This window comes from Urocampus carinirostris, chromosome 2 (assembly GCF_059441175.1).
Source record: "Urocampus carinirostris isolate Australia breed hairy pipefish chromosome 2, RoL_Ucar_1.0, whole genome shotgun sequence".
In the NCBI taxonomy this organism is placed as follows: domain Eukaryota; kingdom Metazoa; phylum Chordata; class Actinopteri; order Syngnathiformes; family Syngnathidae; genus Urocampus; species Urocampus carinirostris.
Window position 1 is genome coordinate 40,964,572 of NC_142350.1, and position 17,252 is coordinate 40,981,823.

At 40.0% G+C, this 17,252-nt stretch overlaps 1 protein-coding gene across 1 annotated transcript in view; it reads left to right on the forward strand.

The window, feature by feature from the left end:
• Positions 1–10,206: 10,206 nt before the first annotated feature.
• Positions 10,207–17,252, forward strand: part of LOC148371902 (eukaryotic translation initiation factor 3 subunit D-like) — a 30,836-nt gene continuing 23,790 nt past the window's right edge. The window contains exons 1-2 of the mRNA XM_088327705.1: positions 10,207–10,212; positions 10,274–10,444. Of these exons, the coding sequence (XP_088183831.1) occupies positions 10,207–10,212; positions 10,274–10,444 (177 nt within the window). The remainder of the gene's footprint in view (positions 10,213–10,273; positions 10,445–17,252) is intronic.

Genomic DNA, 17,252 nt, shown 5'->3' on the forward strand with positions numbered 1-17,252 from the left:
TTCATGCTTCCGGACCTTCCTGAGCGTTATAAGGTCGCGCATTTGAATATCATTTTCCAAAGTTGTTAAGGATATGTCAGAGTGTGCAGTTTCCTTATGCGTGAGAATATAAGTAGGACATTGTGGCTCAGCCTTGAAGCATATTTTTTCCTCAACAGCAAGCAAAACAAGAACACGGCTCCATTCAATACAACATGGCAATCAAACGATAGCAAAACGAAATATGATGCGTGCCTAATGACGTCACACAATGGAAAACGTCTTACTGCAATATCACGAGTAAAAGCGCTATTAAATTGACAAATCTTAACAAAAGTTGACGCACAGAGAACAAAAGAAAAATTGATATGTGTTTAGGAATCAAGCCAAAACCTCAGCCCCAAAATAAATATTCAAAGGAAGCAAAATCTATGACGCTGCAATACGTATACGTACATTAAAAGCATCGTGAAAAGAGGAGTTCACGTGGCTTGTAGCAGACGACCTAACGCAAACATTACATGAATGAAGATGAGTAAATAAAGGTATATACTGATGGCAGCTTGAAAACAGCAATGTCATATACATGCAATGTATGTTATAAGTAGATTTATAATAAACTTAATTTTAAAGTGTTGTTCTGTTATACATTCTGATTATAGATCCTTAATACTTTACAACAATGTTTTTTTTTTTTTGCGATTAGTCGTATTATTCCGTTTCAAGTTGTGAAAAATGGGGCAGGCAACTTTGTGGCTGGGCAGGCAACTTTTCAGCCATGCTCCGCATTTATTCTGGGGGAGGTGGCCCCTGAGATGTTGCTGTGTATATCTTGTTTCAAATACATACACAATGTATTACAGTGTCATGTTACCCTGAGTGTTGTGATTGCAGAACCTAAAAATGCCCAAAATTGAATCAGGCACTGATGGAGAACAGACGGCATCAAACTTGAATTATTATGAGTCCATGCATGCGGTTCTCGGTGGTAGGCCGTCCGTTCATCCACCAGTATTGGTGGCGTCATTCATCCCTCCTGAACCCACACAACCACCAATGGTAAGTTGAGAGAAGCAGGAACTGAGCCCACCAGTAAAGTTTTTTTTATGTACGGCACCCTATACACTGTTGTTTTTTAACAATACACCAACATCAAGTAATTATTCTTGTTTTTTCCACCCAACCTAAAGGCCAATGTAGAACGTCCCATGAAAGAGCTGGCCACCGCCACAGCTACCACACAATCCACACCACCAGGCATGTCGTCAGCATCTTCCACTCCGGCACCAAACCCCAAATCACACAGAAAATAAAAGGAAGCATGTTACACTCATGGACATTTTGAAAGAAGAGTCTGCCAGAGTGCAGAAAAGGACCCAGGAAACTGAGGCCGAAACTGAGCGGTTCCTGATCATTTTTAGGAAACTCCTGGACAAATTGCCAGGACAGTGACATCTCTGCAACATTTCCCTTTGTTTTATAAAACTAAAATATTTTATTTTATTAAGAACTCAATGAAGTTCCAGTTTGTGTTTTACAGTTTTATGGACGTATCGGTATATTTTTGTTACATTTTGTGACACATTGTTATTTTACTCTGATGTATTTCGGACCAATGTGAGTTTGTTTTTCTGAAATTACTATTTAACACAGGGTGATTTGTAGTTGTTTTCTGTACAACAATCACACACAGTATGTCACATCATTATGAAATAAACCACCAAAAAAGACGTTTAATGAATAGTAGTTGTACTTAGAGAAACAATATACCAAATACACATGACACACAGGTAAAGTATCTACATTAACTTGTGTAGAACTCAGGACAAATAGTGACTGCTGCAGTAATAACAAATAGTGATCCAAAATAAGAGAGGAACAGAACTTTTTTAAAGTTGATCCAACCATATATTGCAGGGCTTGCGTTTTGTTACATCAATGAGGCGAGTCAATCTCTTCTGGCATTTCCAGAGGTTTCATTGGGGTCAGGAAGTTCTGGAATTAGAAGCTGCAGGTCAATATTGTCCTCTGATACATCCTGATCTGGGTCTTGGATGTCCCCGTTGTCTATGCAAACATTATGCAGAAAAGCACTGGATGCAAATTATGGTCTGACTTCCAGAGCCTGGAACATGGCTTTGAGCAATTTCTTCCATATTAACTGTGCAACCTGGTGGACAATTCTGTGTACGGTGGACCTGGGAACACTGAAGACCCGTGAGACCACACAGTAGGACAGACCGTGGGCCAGCTAGTACATGTAGATCAGGACCTCCAGCCATGGTGCTGTTCCCTCTTCAGCAGATCCTACAGGGCCCACATGGCCTTCTTGCTAAGCATGAAGTCCTGGATGAGTTCTGACTCCACATCAAACCCTAAGCACAGGATAGGAATATTCCTGTCCAACCTGTCTACGCTTATCGGACGGCCACTCTAAACACAATAGATAAGATAAACCATTTAGACATAAATGTGGGCATAGAAACGAAAAAGACAGCTTTGACTGTGACGTATGCATCATGAAAAAAATGTTGAAATGAACTCTTTTGATATATATTACTTATGAACAAAGGTGTTTGGGTGCTACAGAGAAGGTTTGGTAACGATATTATGTCAGCTTAAAGGTCAGGTGGACTGTTCTTGTGTTTGTTTACTTTTCATCATGTCACACATTAAAGACCCCTACTATTTGTCATAAAATGGCCTTAAGATTCTAATAAGTACGTAGTCATTTATGTCTACACAAACATAGGGTATTATGTGAAGGTGCGTTGTACCTCAACCCTTACTGTATTTGACCAAACGGGTCATTTTTTTAATGATTGTACGTACCTTGTAAAGATGAATCAGCGCTACATAGCACCGAAGCCGTCTTCAGTTTAACGCATTTCTCCTCCGTTGATTGGAGACACGGAAAAGGTGATGAGCTTTCCGGCGATCGGTAATAACACAGCTGTAGCGGGCATTTTCAACGTTGTACGGACTCTCCAACTGGCACACCACAGGTTGAGACTCGAGTTGTTTACATGTGACGTAGGCCAATACGTCACTGAGGTCTACAGCCAATTAATATTACCGCCATCTCCTGGACTGGGGTGGAACCTTGCAAGTTTTTTCAATTTCTTAGGCGACATTGTTCACTTGCACTCCTCTCAATGAGGGGACTTCCCTATGGAAGGACCTCACTGGAGGGTTCTCAGGGCCAAGTGAGAGGAATGGGATTGGGCCCATGTCTTTACACAAGTGCCACATCAAATCTTAAACCATGTAGGCTACACTAGGTTGTAATCAATGACAATTCTATTTTGTTCTAAATGAATAAGCGGATGAAATACTGACCTATCTTTTGGTAATAAAGATAAAATCACAACAGTCACTAAAGCACTACGTAATGTGAAACAAACTTTACGAGTGAACAACCTAAAGAAAAGCAATTCAGTGTGACACCACAATTCCTGCAAGTGGAGTTGATGCAGGAGATTCTGGTCAATAAGATTCTTAATAAAGCATGAGTTCATTTCCCCGCTCCACTTCCCCCCAGCACCTCCATATACAAGTCAAATCAGCTTTTTGCCTCCCAAAGCCCCGTGATTTATGACCTGGCTCCATTTACCACAGCAGCTAGTTTTCATTTTTGTTAAATCATGCGGCCTACTAAATGAAACTATTGATTTAAAGTCAGTTTACTGAGGCTTTAATTTGTATTTGGAAAATTAAAGCAGGTAACGCTTGATAATTTCACATAACACTGGTGTGGAACCAGTTATCCCGAGACTCGCTGTACCCTTCGAATAACCACTAAACACACCCTACCCCCAATCCGTCGCACACACACACACACACGTTTCTTTTCTCATTTCTCCTTCCATCTGGTTTCAGTGGCCACTTTGTGTGGCCATTAATGAGTTTTGGACAGTGAGAAAAGGGATTTATAATCCTGGGACTCCAGCCCGGACTGTCCCATACTTAGTGCCCCCTCAGTCCAGGGCTGCTGGCACAGCATATCACCACTTAGTGACCGTCTTTCTCCTGATTTCCTGTGACCTAGCCAGAGGTACAGAATTTCTTTTTGACTGGTCATAATTTCATTTACAAAAAGAAACGAGGAAAAACCACCCTAGTGCACGAAGCCGGACCAATAAAAGCGGCTGTGTCATTCAATAACTCAAGGGTTGCTTGTTTGATTCCGGTTCATGGGCATGTGTCGTTGTGTTATTGGGCAACACTCTGCGCACTTTGTCGATTGTTCTATTCAAACTTGTGTGCAAAAAGTGCAAATGCTCAGATCTACTCAAGAAGTAAACTAGCAGCATGCTCATTAGTCCTCTAAAAGGTAAAAATTCCAGTTTTTGAATGGTTCGAGATATACATTTTAGAGGTGATGGACCCATGAGGGGGAAGCAGGGACTGGAGGCATAGATGCTCAAAAACGGGGATTGCATTTATTAACAAAATAAGGTACAAAGTAACAAGCAAAATTGGGTTCACAAAGCAATAAAATATCCAAAGAAAACCAAACCTGACAAAGTTTAAATAAGAAACATAGACCGGAACTGGAAATGGATATCGCATGGCATCAATCATGGTGTTGGTTCCTATAGGAGATTGGATTTGGCTGCTTGGAACATAATGCAAATGGTTGTTTTTTTACTCCTTAATGCATGATCAATAGAATAATTATTAATGGTGCTCAACCACAACATTAAAGTAGTCAATAAGCAATTATGTGTACAGATGAATACTTCTAGTCACGAGCTACTCGAGAAATGAGAAAGTCAAGATAAGAGATGTCTTTTAAAGAAACATGTTGCCTGACAAACGAGGGAAAATCCAAGTTACTTGAATTTCCAGACACTGTCATAATAAACCACCAGAGACCACTCACACCCAGATTCAACCTATCCCATTTGCCATGGTTTGGTGCCTGCAGTCCCTTTCGTTTTCAAAGAGATGGCTGCTTGATCCCATTTTCCAGTGCCCCTCACAATTCCTCTGCCCAGGTGCTACAACTTTCCCTCTAAATACTTTCTTCAGTTTCCTGCTCATTCCAAGATCATTCACTCAAAGACCTGCAACATGAGCTTCTCAAAAGGTATTCCCAAGTCACCTTTTGAAGACACCCCAACCTCTGTTTTCCTTCCTCGTCCTAAGACTTGCAACTCCAACCATTTTCCTAAAAGTATTCCCAAGTCTCCTTTTCAACGTTCCAGCCACCTCAAGTCTCCCCCCCAAGTCTCTCCTCCTCCGCAGTCCCGGTTTCTCTCTCCCTTATTATAAGTGAAGCTTTTTTTTCTTGAATAAACGTCCCTTATCGAAATTTGATCATCTCTTTGTTTTACATCTTCTTGTGTCCTGCATTTGGGTCCGTCTGACATATTGTGACACCATTAGGGTCTGTATTCATAAGACAGCTTATCCCGTGCACTTATGTTGTTTTTCCTCCTTTTTTGTGGAAAAGGAAATGCTAAGATGTTTTCTCTGGGGGAAAAAAGGATTATGTCTGTTGAAATAAGGCAGAAAATAGACAAAAATTAGTGTGGCGTTCGTGTAGGTGTCGTTAGCTACAATTTACACAATATTGTAACTGAATGAGATTTAATATTTATGAGAAAATGCAGAGACCTCTTTTGTAGATTCGCGACAAAGAGCTAGTGAGAGCATCATCTCAGAGAAGGCGATGTACATCTGCAAGAACCTACAACAAGTGGCAGTGTCAAATAAGCGGTAGTCATCGTATGGTACAACTGGAAAGGATTTTGAGTCTGGTTTGAGAGGCATGAGAAAGCAATGAGTGCAGATAACAAAGCCATGGGTGAGTTTACTCAGCGCTTGGCTTCATTTTAATAAAATGAGGAAAATACAAATATTGTACGGTAAAAGTGTGTGTACATTTATCTAAGGTTACAGTAACTTATTTTTTTTAAGAGTACAGTAAGTGCTTACATATATTCAACAGTTTCTCATGCGCCGTCACTCACCTGCACCATGGACACACCTCCGTAATGTTAGCCAACGCTCATAACCATCATAGCCAAGTGCTCCTAATAAACTCATCTTTTGTTTCGTTAATAACATCTAATTTATCCTATTTCCACATTTTTATGTTAAATTACTACTTGAATGTGTTTTCGGTAATCAGGGAGATGTGTTTTGTCGCTATTAAGGGTTACCTTGGGTGCTTTTAGGAGTCTGAGAACGAATTAATTAGTTATTAATTATTTCTGAAAATTCTGCTCATAATATAAGCAATTCTAGATACGCACACAATCCGGTCATATCAAAGAGGTGGCGGCCAGGGTGAAAGGATTCCTTTATATTGTTGTTGCCTCTGATGCGGTATCACTAAAGTCAATGTCCTCCAGATTGGGCTGAGCGCAGCCAATTATTTTCTGGTCTGTTTTGATGACCATGTTTTTTCTGCCCACTGCCGAGCTCCTAGCATAAATCTTTTGAGCATATATTAATTATGGTACTATTAGGTTAACCACTGTGTTGTGTCTTGGGCAAGTACAGCCCGGTGGCGCCCATCCCCCTCAAAGCCACCATATAATTATATTACTTTGGAACACTAGGAAAGATACATTACGGCAAAACAATGAGCCATTGTTGTATTATAAGTGGAAGTGTCCTAAATTCAGCTATGCTTTCCTCTCTAATCTAGCGCAGCTAAAAGCAAAATTTGTTACACACCATTGAAAGTCTACACTTTTGTAGCATAGACTCGTTTGCCAATGCCTAATTTTTCGATATATCGTTACAATTAGAAGATCAATTGCATTATACATGTGTGCATCTTAAATGTATGTATTGAATATTCACTTTTTACAGGAAAATGTGCCAAAACGTCCGTTTTCCTCCCCTCAACACTCGCTTTTCAAAATGTCTATGCACGCCAATAATTGCCAACATTCATTTTTGACTGCATTCAAACATAACCGAGATGTCCCAACGCCGCAGCCTCTGGAGTATCTATGATTGGTCCCTTTGTTCAGTGATTTGGCAGCATCGCAAAGTCTTGTTAGTACCACAAACTTTGTGAAATGATGAGTTGATGACATATCAAAACTGGGAAAAAATAAAACCCTGCAACATCACATCCCTTATCTGCAATGTCGCGTCTACCAAATGGCACAGCGGGGACAAAAAGCTACTTTGTTAGAGCTTCCATCACAGGATGTCTCTGGCACCGCTGCTTCTCCTTTTGACAAGAAGCAAAGAAATGCACCTCGCCATTTTCAAAAAAAAATGATACTTCCTGGCCAAAAAGCAAGCTACAATTACAGCTCATAACAGGGTGACATGTTTGTGCGTGTGATTGTAGCTTATTTGTGAGGGAAGCCTCGTCGGCGGCAGCCTCGCCTCACCAACAACTTGAACTTCTCAGCTGACGCGGTGGCAGCCAAGAAGCCTTCCTTTCCCCCCCCGAACGGTTCTCTCAGATTTATACTTTATTTTAATGATATATTACCAATAATACAGAATAATTATGAACTAAAAAAAATAATTTTTAAACTATATTATAATGGCCTTTATCGTTTCAATATACAATGAAATTTTACGTAATTTCCACTCTCAAATTATTTATATTAAGCAAAAAAAAAACAGATGATGCCACAAGCACCTAGATAAAAAGAGAGCGAAAGAGAGAATAAGAGATATTAAAATTGAGAGATAAATGGAAAAATAAATTGGAAGAAAGAGAAAATAGCAGAGAGGGTCAAAGAGAGAAAGATGGAAGTAAAAAGTGAGGAATTAAAAGAAAAAAAGAGTGGGAAAGTGAGGGGAAAAGAACAAAAAGGGAAAGAAAAAGAAATAACGATGGAGACAGGGGAGGAGGAGAACACGGCAAGAGAGAGAAAGATAAGGTGAGAAATGGGTAGAGAAAGAGAAAGGAAGGGTGAAAAAGAGCAAAAATAGAGATAAACAGTGAAAAATGGAGGAACAGAGCAAAAGAGACACAGAGGGAGAAAACATGACTGAAGGTAAGTTTTCACTATAGCATCCTTTGAACCCCCAAAGAGTTTCGACTGATGCTTAAGGTGTTCTTTATTTAGTTGTAGCAATCAGGGTCACCGTAGCACCGTGAAAACGGTATGTCAGGGTATACAAAACATAAAACCAAGTCAGCTCGCGGTCTTCACAGTACAAACAACTCCGCATCAATATCCAAACATGCGTTCATTCATCAAAGTAAACGTGACAATACAAACTCACAATGACACAACGATAAAATATATTTCATATAGACGAATAAGCAAGCAAACACATCTTACTGCACTCACCAAGGATGCTTAAATATTTGTGATGGTTTCTTCAGTCACAGTCTTTTTCGTGCAAATGCCTGGAAAGCAAACCTTATGTAGCTCAGGCTCAAACAATGTAGCCTCATAATTAGCAAGACCTGTGGGTTCACCTTTATCTGTCCCCCTCTTTTATAGCTGCGGTGTCACTCAAGGACTACATTTCTCCACACTCCGATCCAAGTCCATACACACAACTTCTCTCTTTTTGGTTTAAGCACACATAAAATAGAAGCATTATTCAATCATGTAAAGTTTGATTTTTCTTAAGACATGAAAAAAAATTAAATAGTTTAACTCAAACATAACACGACGACGAATGCGGTCCTTTACAAAGAAAGAAAGAAAAATATAAAGAAAGAAAGCTAAAAAAAAGATACAGGGGAAAAGAAAGAATGAAAGAAAGTGAAAGCTAAATAAAAATACAGGGAAAAAAAAAGAACAAAAGCAAGTAAGAATGAATAAAAGACAGAAAGAAAGGAAAAAAGAAAGAAAGAAAGAAAGAAAGAATAAAAGAATGAAAGAAAGAACAAAAGCACGAAAGAAAGTCAAAGTTAAATAAATATACAGGGAAAGAGAAAGAAAGAAAGTGAAAACTAAAGAAACATTCAGGAAAAAAAAAAGAAAGAAAAACAGAACAAAAGAAAGAATTAAAGAAAGTTAAACCTAAATAAAGATACATGGAAAAAGAACAAAAGAATGAAATGAAAAAAGGAAGAAAGAACGAGAGAGAAAGGGAGAGAGATGGAGAATGAAAAGGAAAGATAGACAGGGAGAAAGAGATAAAAGTGAGTTTCAAAAGGAGCCTGCTCCTTACTCACGTGCAGCTGACTGTCTTCATTCACCTCAATGAGCTCATAGAGCCGTTTCGGCCGCAAACGGCTACAACCCGCCACAAGCTCCTTCATCAAGCCCTTCATTAACCTCTCCTCTTCCTCCCGCCATTGAAAAGACTCCGTCTTTAAACCTTCACCACAGTTTTCAACAATCAACATGTGCTTGAAAGGGTGGATCACTTTCTCTGCCCACCCTTGCCCCCCTTGCCTCTGCCTGGTTCATATTCTATTTAGTAAAAATAATCACAGTGATCACACCTCCTTTTCCTCCCTTCTTTTTGTCTGAACCTGCCGCTCGCCGGGTGGTGGGATGGCATGGCTGTCTTTTTGGCCTTAGCACCTCTGAAAGGCCTTCACATGTCGCTTTTCTACCATAAAAGAGAGGGAGGACCGGTGGCGGTGGGTCGGAAGCTCTAGGGTGTCATTAACTCCCTTTCTTCTAACCAGGAGGAAACAGCAGTCTGACTACCCTGATCACTACCCCTTCCCCCCACGTTCTGCAGAATCTTCTGCACCCCGTCAGCTTTCCTGCTTTTTTCCATCTTTCACCAACCTCGCCACCCAGGATGGCAATAACTGTTTATTAACACGTCTCTGATTTCACTAAACTCTTTAAATGGCGCCCAACCCTCCACTCACCACCTACATTCAGATGTCACTAGAAACTTTGGCTTTCGATAATAAGGACCCTTTGGAGCAGGGGTCGGGAACCTTTTTGACTCCAAGAGCGATGAAAGCAAAATATTGAGCCTATCGTATGTTGATCATTTTAATTTTCAATCCGTGCATCCTATGCAAGACGCTTCAACAACACCAGAGAAACATCTATCATGTCTTTGTGGATTTTAGGAAGACATTTGACAGAGTATGGCAGGCCGCCTTGTTGGCCACCGTGCGAAACTACAACATAGGCAAGGAACTAGTTCAGACCATTAGACAGATGGACACCAATGATTGTCATGCGGTACTGATCAAATGTACTATTGGAATGCGGTTTCAAACTCCAGTCTTTTTGATACACGGCCCCATTGTCTCTTCAACTTTATTCAACATCTTTCTGGAGAAGATCATGAATGAAGCCCTGGACCACAATGAAGGTACACTCAGCATTCGGGAACGTACCCTCGCTGAACTATGTTTTGCTACTGGTATTGCCAGACGGAGAAGAACGGGAACTCAGCGATCTTGTCAATCACCTGGACAAAGCATCAAAGCATCAAGAAACAAAATCAGAAGTATGGACCAACACCCCCCCAAGCTAACACCACAGACATCACCATCAACCACCAGGAAGTTGAACCTATCACCAAATTTGAATACCTTAGAACGGTCAAGTCAAGAAAAGGGACAGAGACAGAAATCCTGACCAGAATAGCTCAATTCATAGCTGCAATTGTCTACCTAAACCCATCGAGAGGGACAATACCACAGCAGGGAAATCAGAGATGAGAGTCATGCAAGCGCCGGTTACTTCCATCTTTTACTACGCATGCGAGGCATGGACTTTCACAGAAAATTTAGATAGGAAAACCCAGGCCATAGAGATGCAATGCGACAGAAAAACAGCCACATAGCCTATGCGACAAACCAAACAGTATGCAACACCATCAGAGGGCACATTGGACCCTACAAAGAACTGTTGTTAACTGTGCGCTGAGGAAAACTGCCATGGTATAGTCTTGTCATAAGAACCAAGATCCTTTTTCAGGGCACACTTAAAAGGGGAAGGAGGAGAGAACAAGAACTTGGGCAACAACATCGAAGAACAGACTTGTGCCAACTTTGCCTCAACCCAAAGGCAGGGCAGGAGCCATCAGTATTGGAGAAAATTATCCAGAGTTGCGTTCTTTGTGGTGACCCGACAACCCAGAGAGTTAGGGGATCCATGAACTGTGAACTGTTGGGCATTCCAATGTGAAAGCACTAGCTGTGCTAGTTCGTCACCTTCCTGTTTATGTTTCAAACACTCATGTTACAGCGTCTTGCTATTCAAGTGTACTAAACCCTTGACTGTCCTTCCGGATCACAAATACGGTAAATGGCATTCGATTTTAGTCATTTATTTATATAGGAATAAAGTGTGGTGTGTCATTTATAAATACATTTAAAAATAATTACACGAATGGAAATAACTTTAAAAAAGGTTTAATTTTAAGTAAAAAACAATAAATACAATTTTAAACAATTTTTTTTCATAAAGTATTTCTAAAAAAAATATGTTCTGCAATATACTTACTGGAACATCGACCCCTAACTTGCATCTGGCATCACGATTGTTGTCTCTCTACCTGACTTCGTGTGCACTGAACCCTGCCTGAATAAAAGACCACACAGTTGCCCTGACCTGTGCCCGCTCGTTTGGCTCCAGCTGCTGCTCGTTTCCTGATTGGTTCCCCTCCTACTTAAACTCAGTACTCTCATTCAATCATGGTCAGTCCGTCACCGAACCTCAACACTTGCCAGGCAAGCATTTTTTGACTCTGGCTCCTCTGGTTTTGTTCCCGACCTGTCCTGTATCCTGTATCCTGATTCTGTTTTTTTGTTACGATCTCCGATCCAAGCTCCGTTCTCCTGTCCCAGCTACCCGTATCATGATTCTGTTTCCTGTATCAATCCCCGATCCAAGCTCTATTCTCCTGTCCCAGCTACCCGTATCCTGATTCTGTTTCATGTATCAATCCCCGATCCAAGCTCTATTCTCCTGTCCCAGCTACCCGTATCCTGATTCTGTTTCCTGTATCAATCTCCGATCCAAGCTCCGTTCTCCTGTCCCAGCTACCCGTATCCTGATTCTGTTTCCTGTATCAATCCCTGATCCAAGCTCTGCTTGTTACCGGTTGTGACATGCTGTACTAATCAGTATTTCTGCATTTTGCTTCCACGCCATTCCGAGAGGGTTTTTGAGACTTTTGACTGTGCTTGAACAGTTTAGCGTTTGTAAATTACCAAATGAGGCTATCAAATCCTTCCCAAAGTAACTACCATGCTGAGTACATACTGGTTGTGTCATATTGTGATTTTAAATAATTAACAAGGTCTGCGTTTCAACTGATATTTTGCTTCATGTCAATTTCCTCTCAGGGATTGAAATGTGTTATTCTGTAAGTACTTTGATTCTTTGGAAGCAGTTTAAATGATATTTCGAAAGACTATGATACCAATAGTAGGTCAAGTTCATTTTCTTAGAAACATACACATTTCAGAACACCAGGAAATTGCGCGTAGGTAACTCGTATTTAAAATCTCAATCTTTCCCGGGTCTGTCAGTCAGATCAAAACTTTGATAGCCCCTTTATCCCGAGAGGATGAAGCGAGACTGTTTTCAGCGTGATTCAGGACAGTAGTACATTGACTGACAGTATGAGTGTCCCACAGGGAGCATGCAGGAGGGTCTTTGGGCTGGGCTGCCAAGCTCATATCTCTTTTCTCCCATAAACATCACTGAACACTGATGTCTTTAAAAAGGCCCTGAATGACATCTGAGAGAGAAGGGACACTGTGATTGATCACCACGTTGATTCTCACGATGCACGAGTTTAGGAGGAGGAGCCAAATACCCTGTGAAACCAACTCTCGACAAAAACATTATTGGATACAAGGGAATGTTTTTTTTTTGTTTTTTTTTTTTTTTTCTTTTTTTCTAAGCCATTATGCTTCACTCCGAAGTTTCACCTTTATCGCCAGCTAGACAGCTAGTGATAGACGTCCCGGAAAAATAAATTTCTTTGCCGTTTTGTCGGTATTTATTTGGACAAAGGCCTCAACCATTACCAATATTAGGTAGCTTGCTGATCTCACCAATTTATCCTAAGCCAAGAAATGCTAACAAATATTCAAAAAACTTAGGACTAACGCCTAACGTAGCCATAATACAATACAACTTTTACTTATATCTGTACATTCGAGGAAACTGTGCGGGTCAGATGTATCGACATTTCGTTCTGTATACACGTGTACTAGAATGACAATAAAGTAGATCTGAATCTGAATCTGAATCTAACAAAAAAAGCATTAATGGAACTCATTTACGTTTCCTGGTATAGAGTACTATAAAGTGTTACAGACACTTCCTACTTACGACCATCCAACTTATGAAAAACGATAGACACGAACATTTTTTTCGGGACGTCGAAAAATATCTGGACATTGCTGTAAGTTACATTTTGTATTGTGTGCACCTTTTTCGGAATACAGGACAGCACTGACGTGCTTCTTTCCGCCGCTACCGGCATGTGGTGCTGTGAAATGTCACCCAACATCCACCCTGAAAAATAAATCTGCTTCCTCTTCCTAGTTCATGTTTAAACATTCTATATTGTATCTCCAGTGCACTAAGAACTTCGACATTTTCATTGTTTATTCTCTCGTGCATGTATTTGATATGGTTGGTGTAAAGTGTAAATAAGAGGCGAGCCGTTTCATTTGAAACGGAAGTGGAGTAAGGAAGCTTGATACGGTTGAGGAAATGGTTGGATCGCTATTTTTCGACCACTTTCTACCATGGGGGAGGAAGTCGCCGAATTCTTGAAGCTCATCTTCCGAAAGTAAGAAAAACTCAACTTTATTTATCTTTTATATTATTTTATGACTTTTTTATTTTTTAGTACAAAAAAATACAGGTATTTATACAAACCTTAAACATACAGAAAATAGCACTGAAGTAACTCAGGAACAAATTCCACTTACGAACGATCGTCAGGAAGCTATCTCGTTCGCAAGTAGGGCAGCGTCTGTATAAATTAAATCTGGTAACCTAACTTTCGTTACTACATGAAATGTTACTTTGTTACTCGTTAAATGCAGATTATGAATTTCAATGTTCTGCAGTCAATAATGCATCACTCATATTGTCACATACAACACAAAGTATAAATGGTTGGGCGTGTTGATATCTACCCCCAAAGTATAAAAAAAGTATATATACTCGCATGCAAGCTAAATTTTCAACTGTAATATAAAATACTCAAATCAGGGGGTTAGCTTATAAACTCGTATTTGGCTGTGTGTCACTAGTAGCCAATGGCGGGCAGCGTGCGGTGAGGGTTTGTGGATTATATAGGTATAAAAAGCCACTCAATCAATTGGGAAACACAGAAAATTTAGTAAGTGTGCCAATTTTTTACCCTTTTCTTATAAAAATTATTTTTGCAATACACCATGCCGGGAAGAAAAAAGAAAGTTTCTTGGATAGAACACGGAAATGGAGAATTTGGAGATGGTGATTTTATTTAATTATAAGCGCTCTGCATCTGGCTAGCAACCAGTTCAGGGTGTCCCCTGCCCACTGCCCGAAGATAGCAGGGATGTGCTCCGGCACCCCGGCGACCCTACTGAGGATAAGCGGTGCAGATAATGGATGGATGGATATTTTAAAGCAGTTTTAGGGTGTTGGCTTCTACGGGAGTACTTACGGTAATTTGTAACTAGATTGTTACTTTAAACACTAGTTTTTGGTGTCAGCAAGGTAATTGAGTTACATTTCAAATAAGGTAAGAAGTAACTACCGTTTTTCCAGTAATGCGCCCAACACTGGCCAGGAAATGCGAACAATAATCCCTTAGGTCTCCTCCCTGGAGCTATTTTGAATCTATATCTTATACAATCTGTTTCCTAAACCAGTTGGAAACCCAACATATTGAAATAGCTGTATTGGACTAAAGACAATATATCGTGCAATGGAAGGTGTTATAGTTGACAAGTTGGCTTTGTAATATTTGTATTTTCATTATTAGACTGCTTTACTTTGGTTTGACTTTTATTGTGAAACAGTTGTGATAGAAATATGTAGATATCTTAATACCATTATCATTTTAATTGTAGTTTTGGGGCGGCATTAGCTCAGGAGGTAGAGCGATCGTTTTAGGATTAAGGGATCCCAGTTCGAATCCCGGCTTGTCCGTGTTACATGCCGAAGTGTCCTTGGGTAAGACACTGAACCCCCAATACCCCCAAAAAGCAGGTTAGCGCCTTACATGGCTGCACAGATCACGGCCGCTATTGGGAAATGTGAAGCACAATGTAAAGCGCTTTGGGAAGTCATTGACTTGAAAAGCGCTATATAAATGCAGATCATTTCATTTCATTTCATTTCATTTCATAGTAAAAAAAGAACATTTTTAGTGCCACAGATATTTGTACTATTTTATCGGAACTATAATCTAATTCAAGTGGGGAAGGGCTCATTTAATTAATGATTATGACGTTTCAGAACAAAAAATATCAGTATCAGATCAGTATAAATTGATACTACCCTGTATTTACTTGGATCGGAACAATTCCAAAAATCTCAGTATTCCCGACCCTTATCCCATAGGGCATCAAATATCATTCATAACAATAGCATCAGAGATTGTTGTGAGACAGTTGCAATAGAAACATTTATATTTCTTAATACTGTTAACGTTTTAACTGTAGTAAAAAACGGAAGATTTTTAGTGCCTAAAATATTTGTGCCATTTTAGTGTAACGATGAACTAATTCAAGAGGGGAAGGGCTCAGTTAATTATTGATAATGACATTTACTAGAGAGCTGATTTTCTCGGAGCTGATCGATTTCAAAAATCCCGGTCTCGTATACCCCTATCACAAATTGCATCAACTATCACTCATAACTCCAGGTTCACAGATTTTTGAGAAACAGTAACATTTTGTTGTTGTTGAAATTGTGCGTAAACTCACATCTACGGTACAAAAATGCCTACTAAAGGTTAAGCGTACAGTGCTAAATGTGGGATTATATATGGTTTAAACGGGATAGCAGGTACTGAGTCAGGGACTTTAATTTCCCAAAGGATGAGGAAACATCCATCTATTCTAAATGCTGTGCATGTACTGTTCTGGGTAATTCATCTCAGGGATCATTCAAATACAAAGCTCTCAGTGATAAATGTAATCTTAGAAAGACAGAGATAAATGTGGGCGCATTCACCGAGGTGTGCACTACATTTGAGCAATGGCGGAATTCACAGCGCTACCTCTTCATAACAAAGCCCAGGAAAGTTGAAGCTGACATCCCAAAAACGAATGTAAGTTCAATTTGGAATTTGTCAGGAGGGGTAGTTTATACTGTTTGGCATACCTGCCTTCCTCAACCTATCCGTCTATGCCAGGGTTAAAAACAAATAGTCGGACAGAGGAAAGCCGAGAAGGAGGACATTTGCTGGAGTGACACATTGATTTTGCCTAGCTCAAGAGAGCAATTCATTCTCAAACATAGCCAAACGTAACCCTCAACCTCACACGGACAAAAACACACGCATACACATGAAATCCCACGCGCATCCATCCATGCAAAAAACATATTTAACCAAGCCTGTAAAAATCTCCCTATTGTAGTTTGCTTTCCATTTGTTTTTCAGGATGGATTATTCTAAATAATTTCCACAGTTTCTGGAGGAGAAATTAGGGTAGTACATTGATATGGTTCTAATACATCACATAATACAGACGCTGCCCTACTTACGAACGCGATCGTTCATAAGGTGAATATGTTCGTAAGTTGCTTCACTGCTATATTTTGGATGTTTCAGGTTTATGTAAGTATGTTTAAGGCTTGTATAAGTAACCTGTATTGTTTTTTACTAAAAAATAAACATTTCATAAAATAAAATGCTATATAAAGATAAATAAAGTTGAGTTTAACTTACTTTTGGAAGATGAGCTTCAAGAGTTAGGCAACTTCCTGCTCCGTGGTAAAAAGAGGTCGAAAAATAGCAATCCAACCATTTTCTCAACCGCATCAAGCTTCCTTGATCCACTTTTATTTCAAAAGAGATAGCTCGCCTCTTCTTTACACTTTACACCAACCATATTGAATGGATGAACGAGATATTTATCAATAAAACATGTCAAAGTTCTTTGCGTGCTTGAGATAGTATGGACATAGACCGTATAGAATTGTCATGTCCTGCACGGTTGTCATGGCGCCCAGCTGGCCCCGCCCCTTGACGGCTGAGACGCATTTGACTGATTGCTCTTGGAGTACTTAAGCGTGCCTTTTGGAACTGCCCGCTGCCAGATCATTGTTTAACCCTCGTTGAAACCCTGTTCATGCCTGTTTGTTCTGAGTAATGCCTAGTTTGTAATTTTGCCTGCCTTTGAGCCTGCTTTGTTTTGTTTTTGGTCCGTTTGTGTGTTG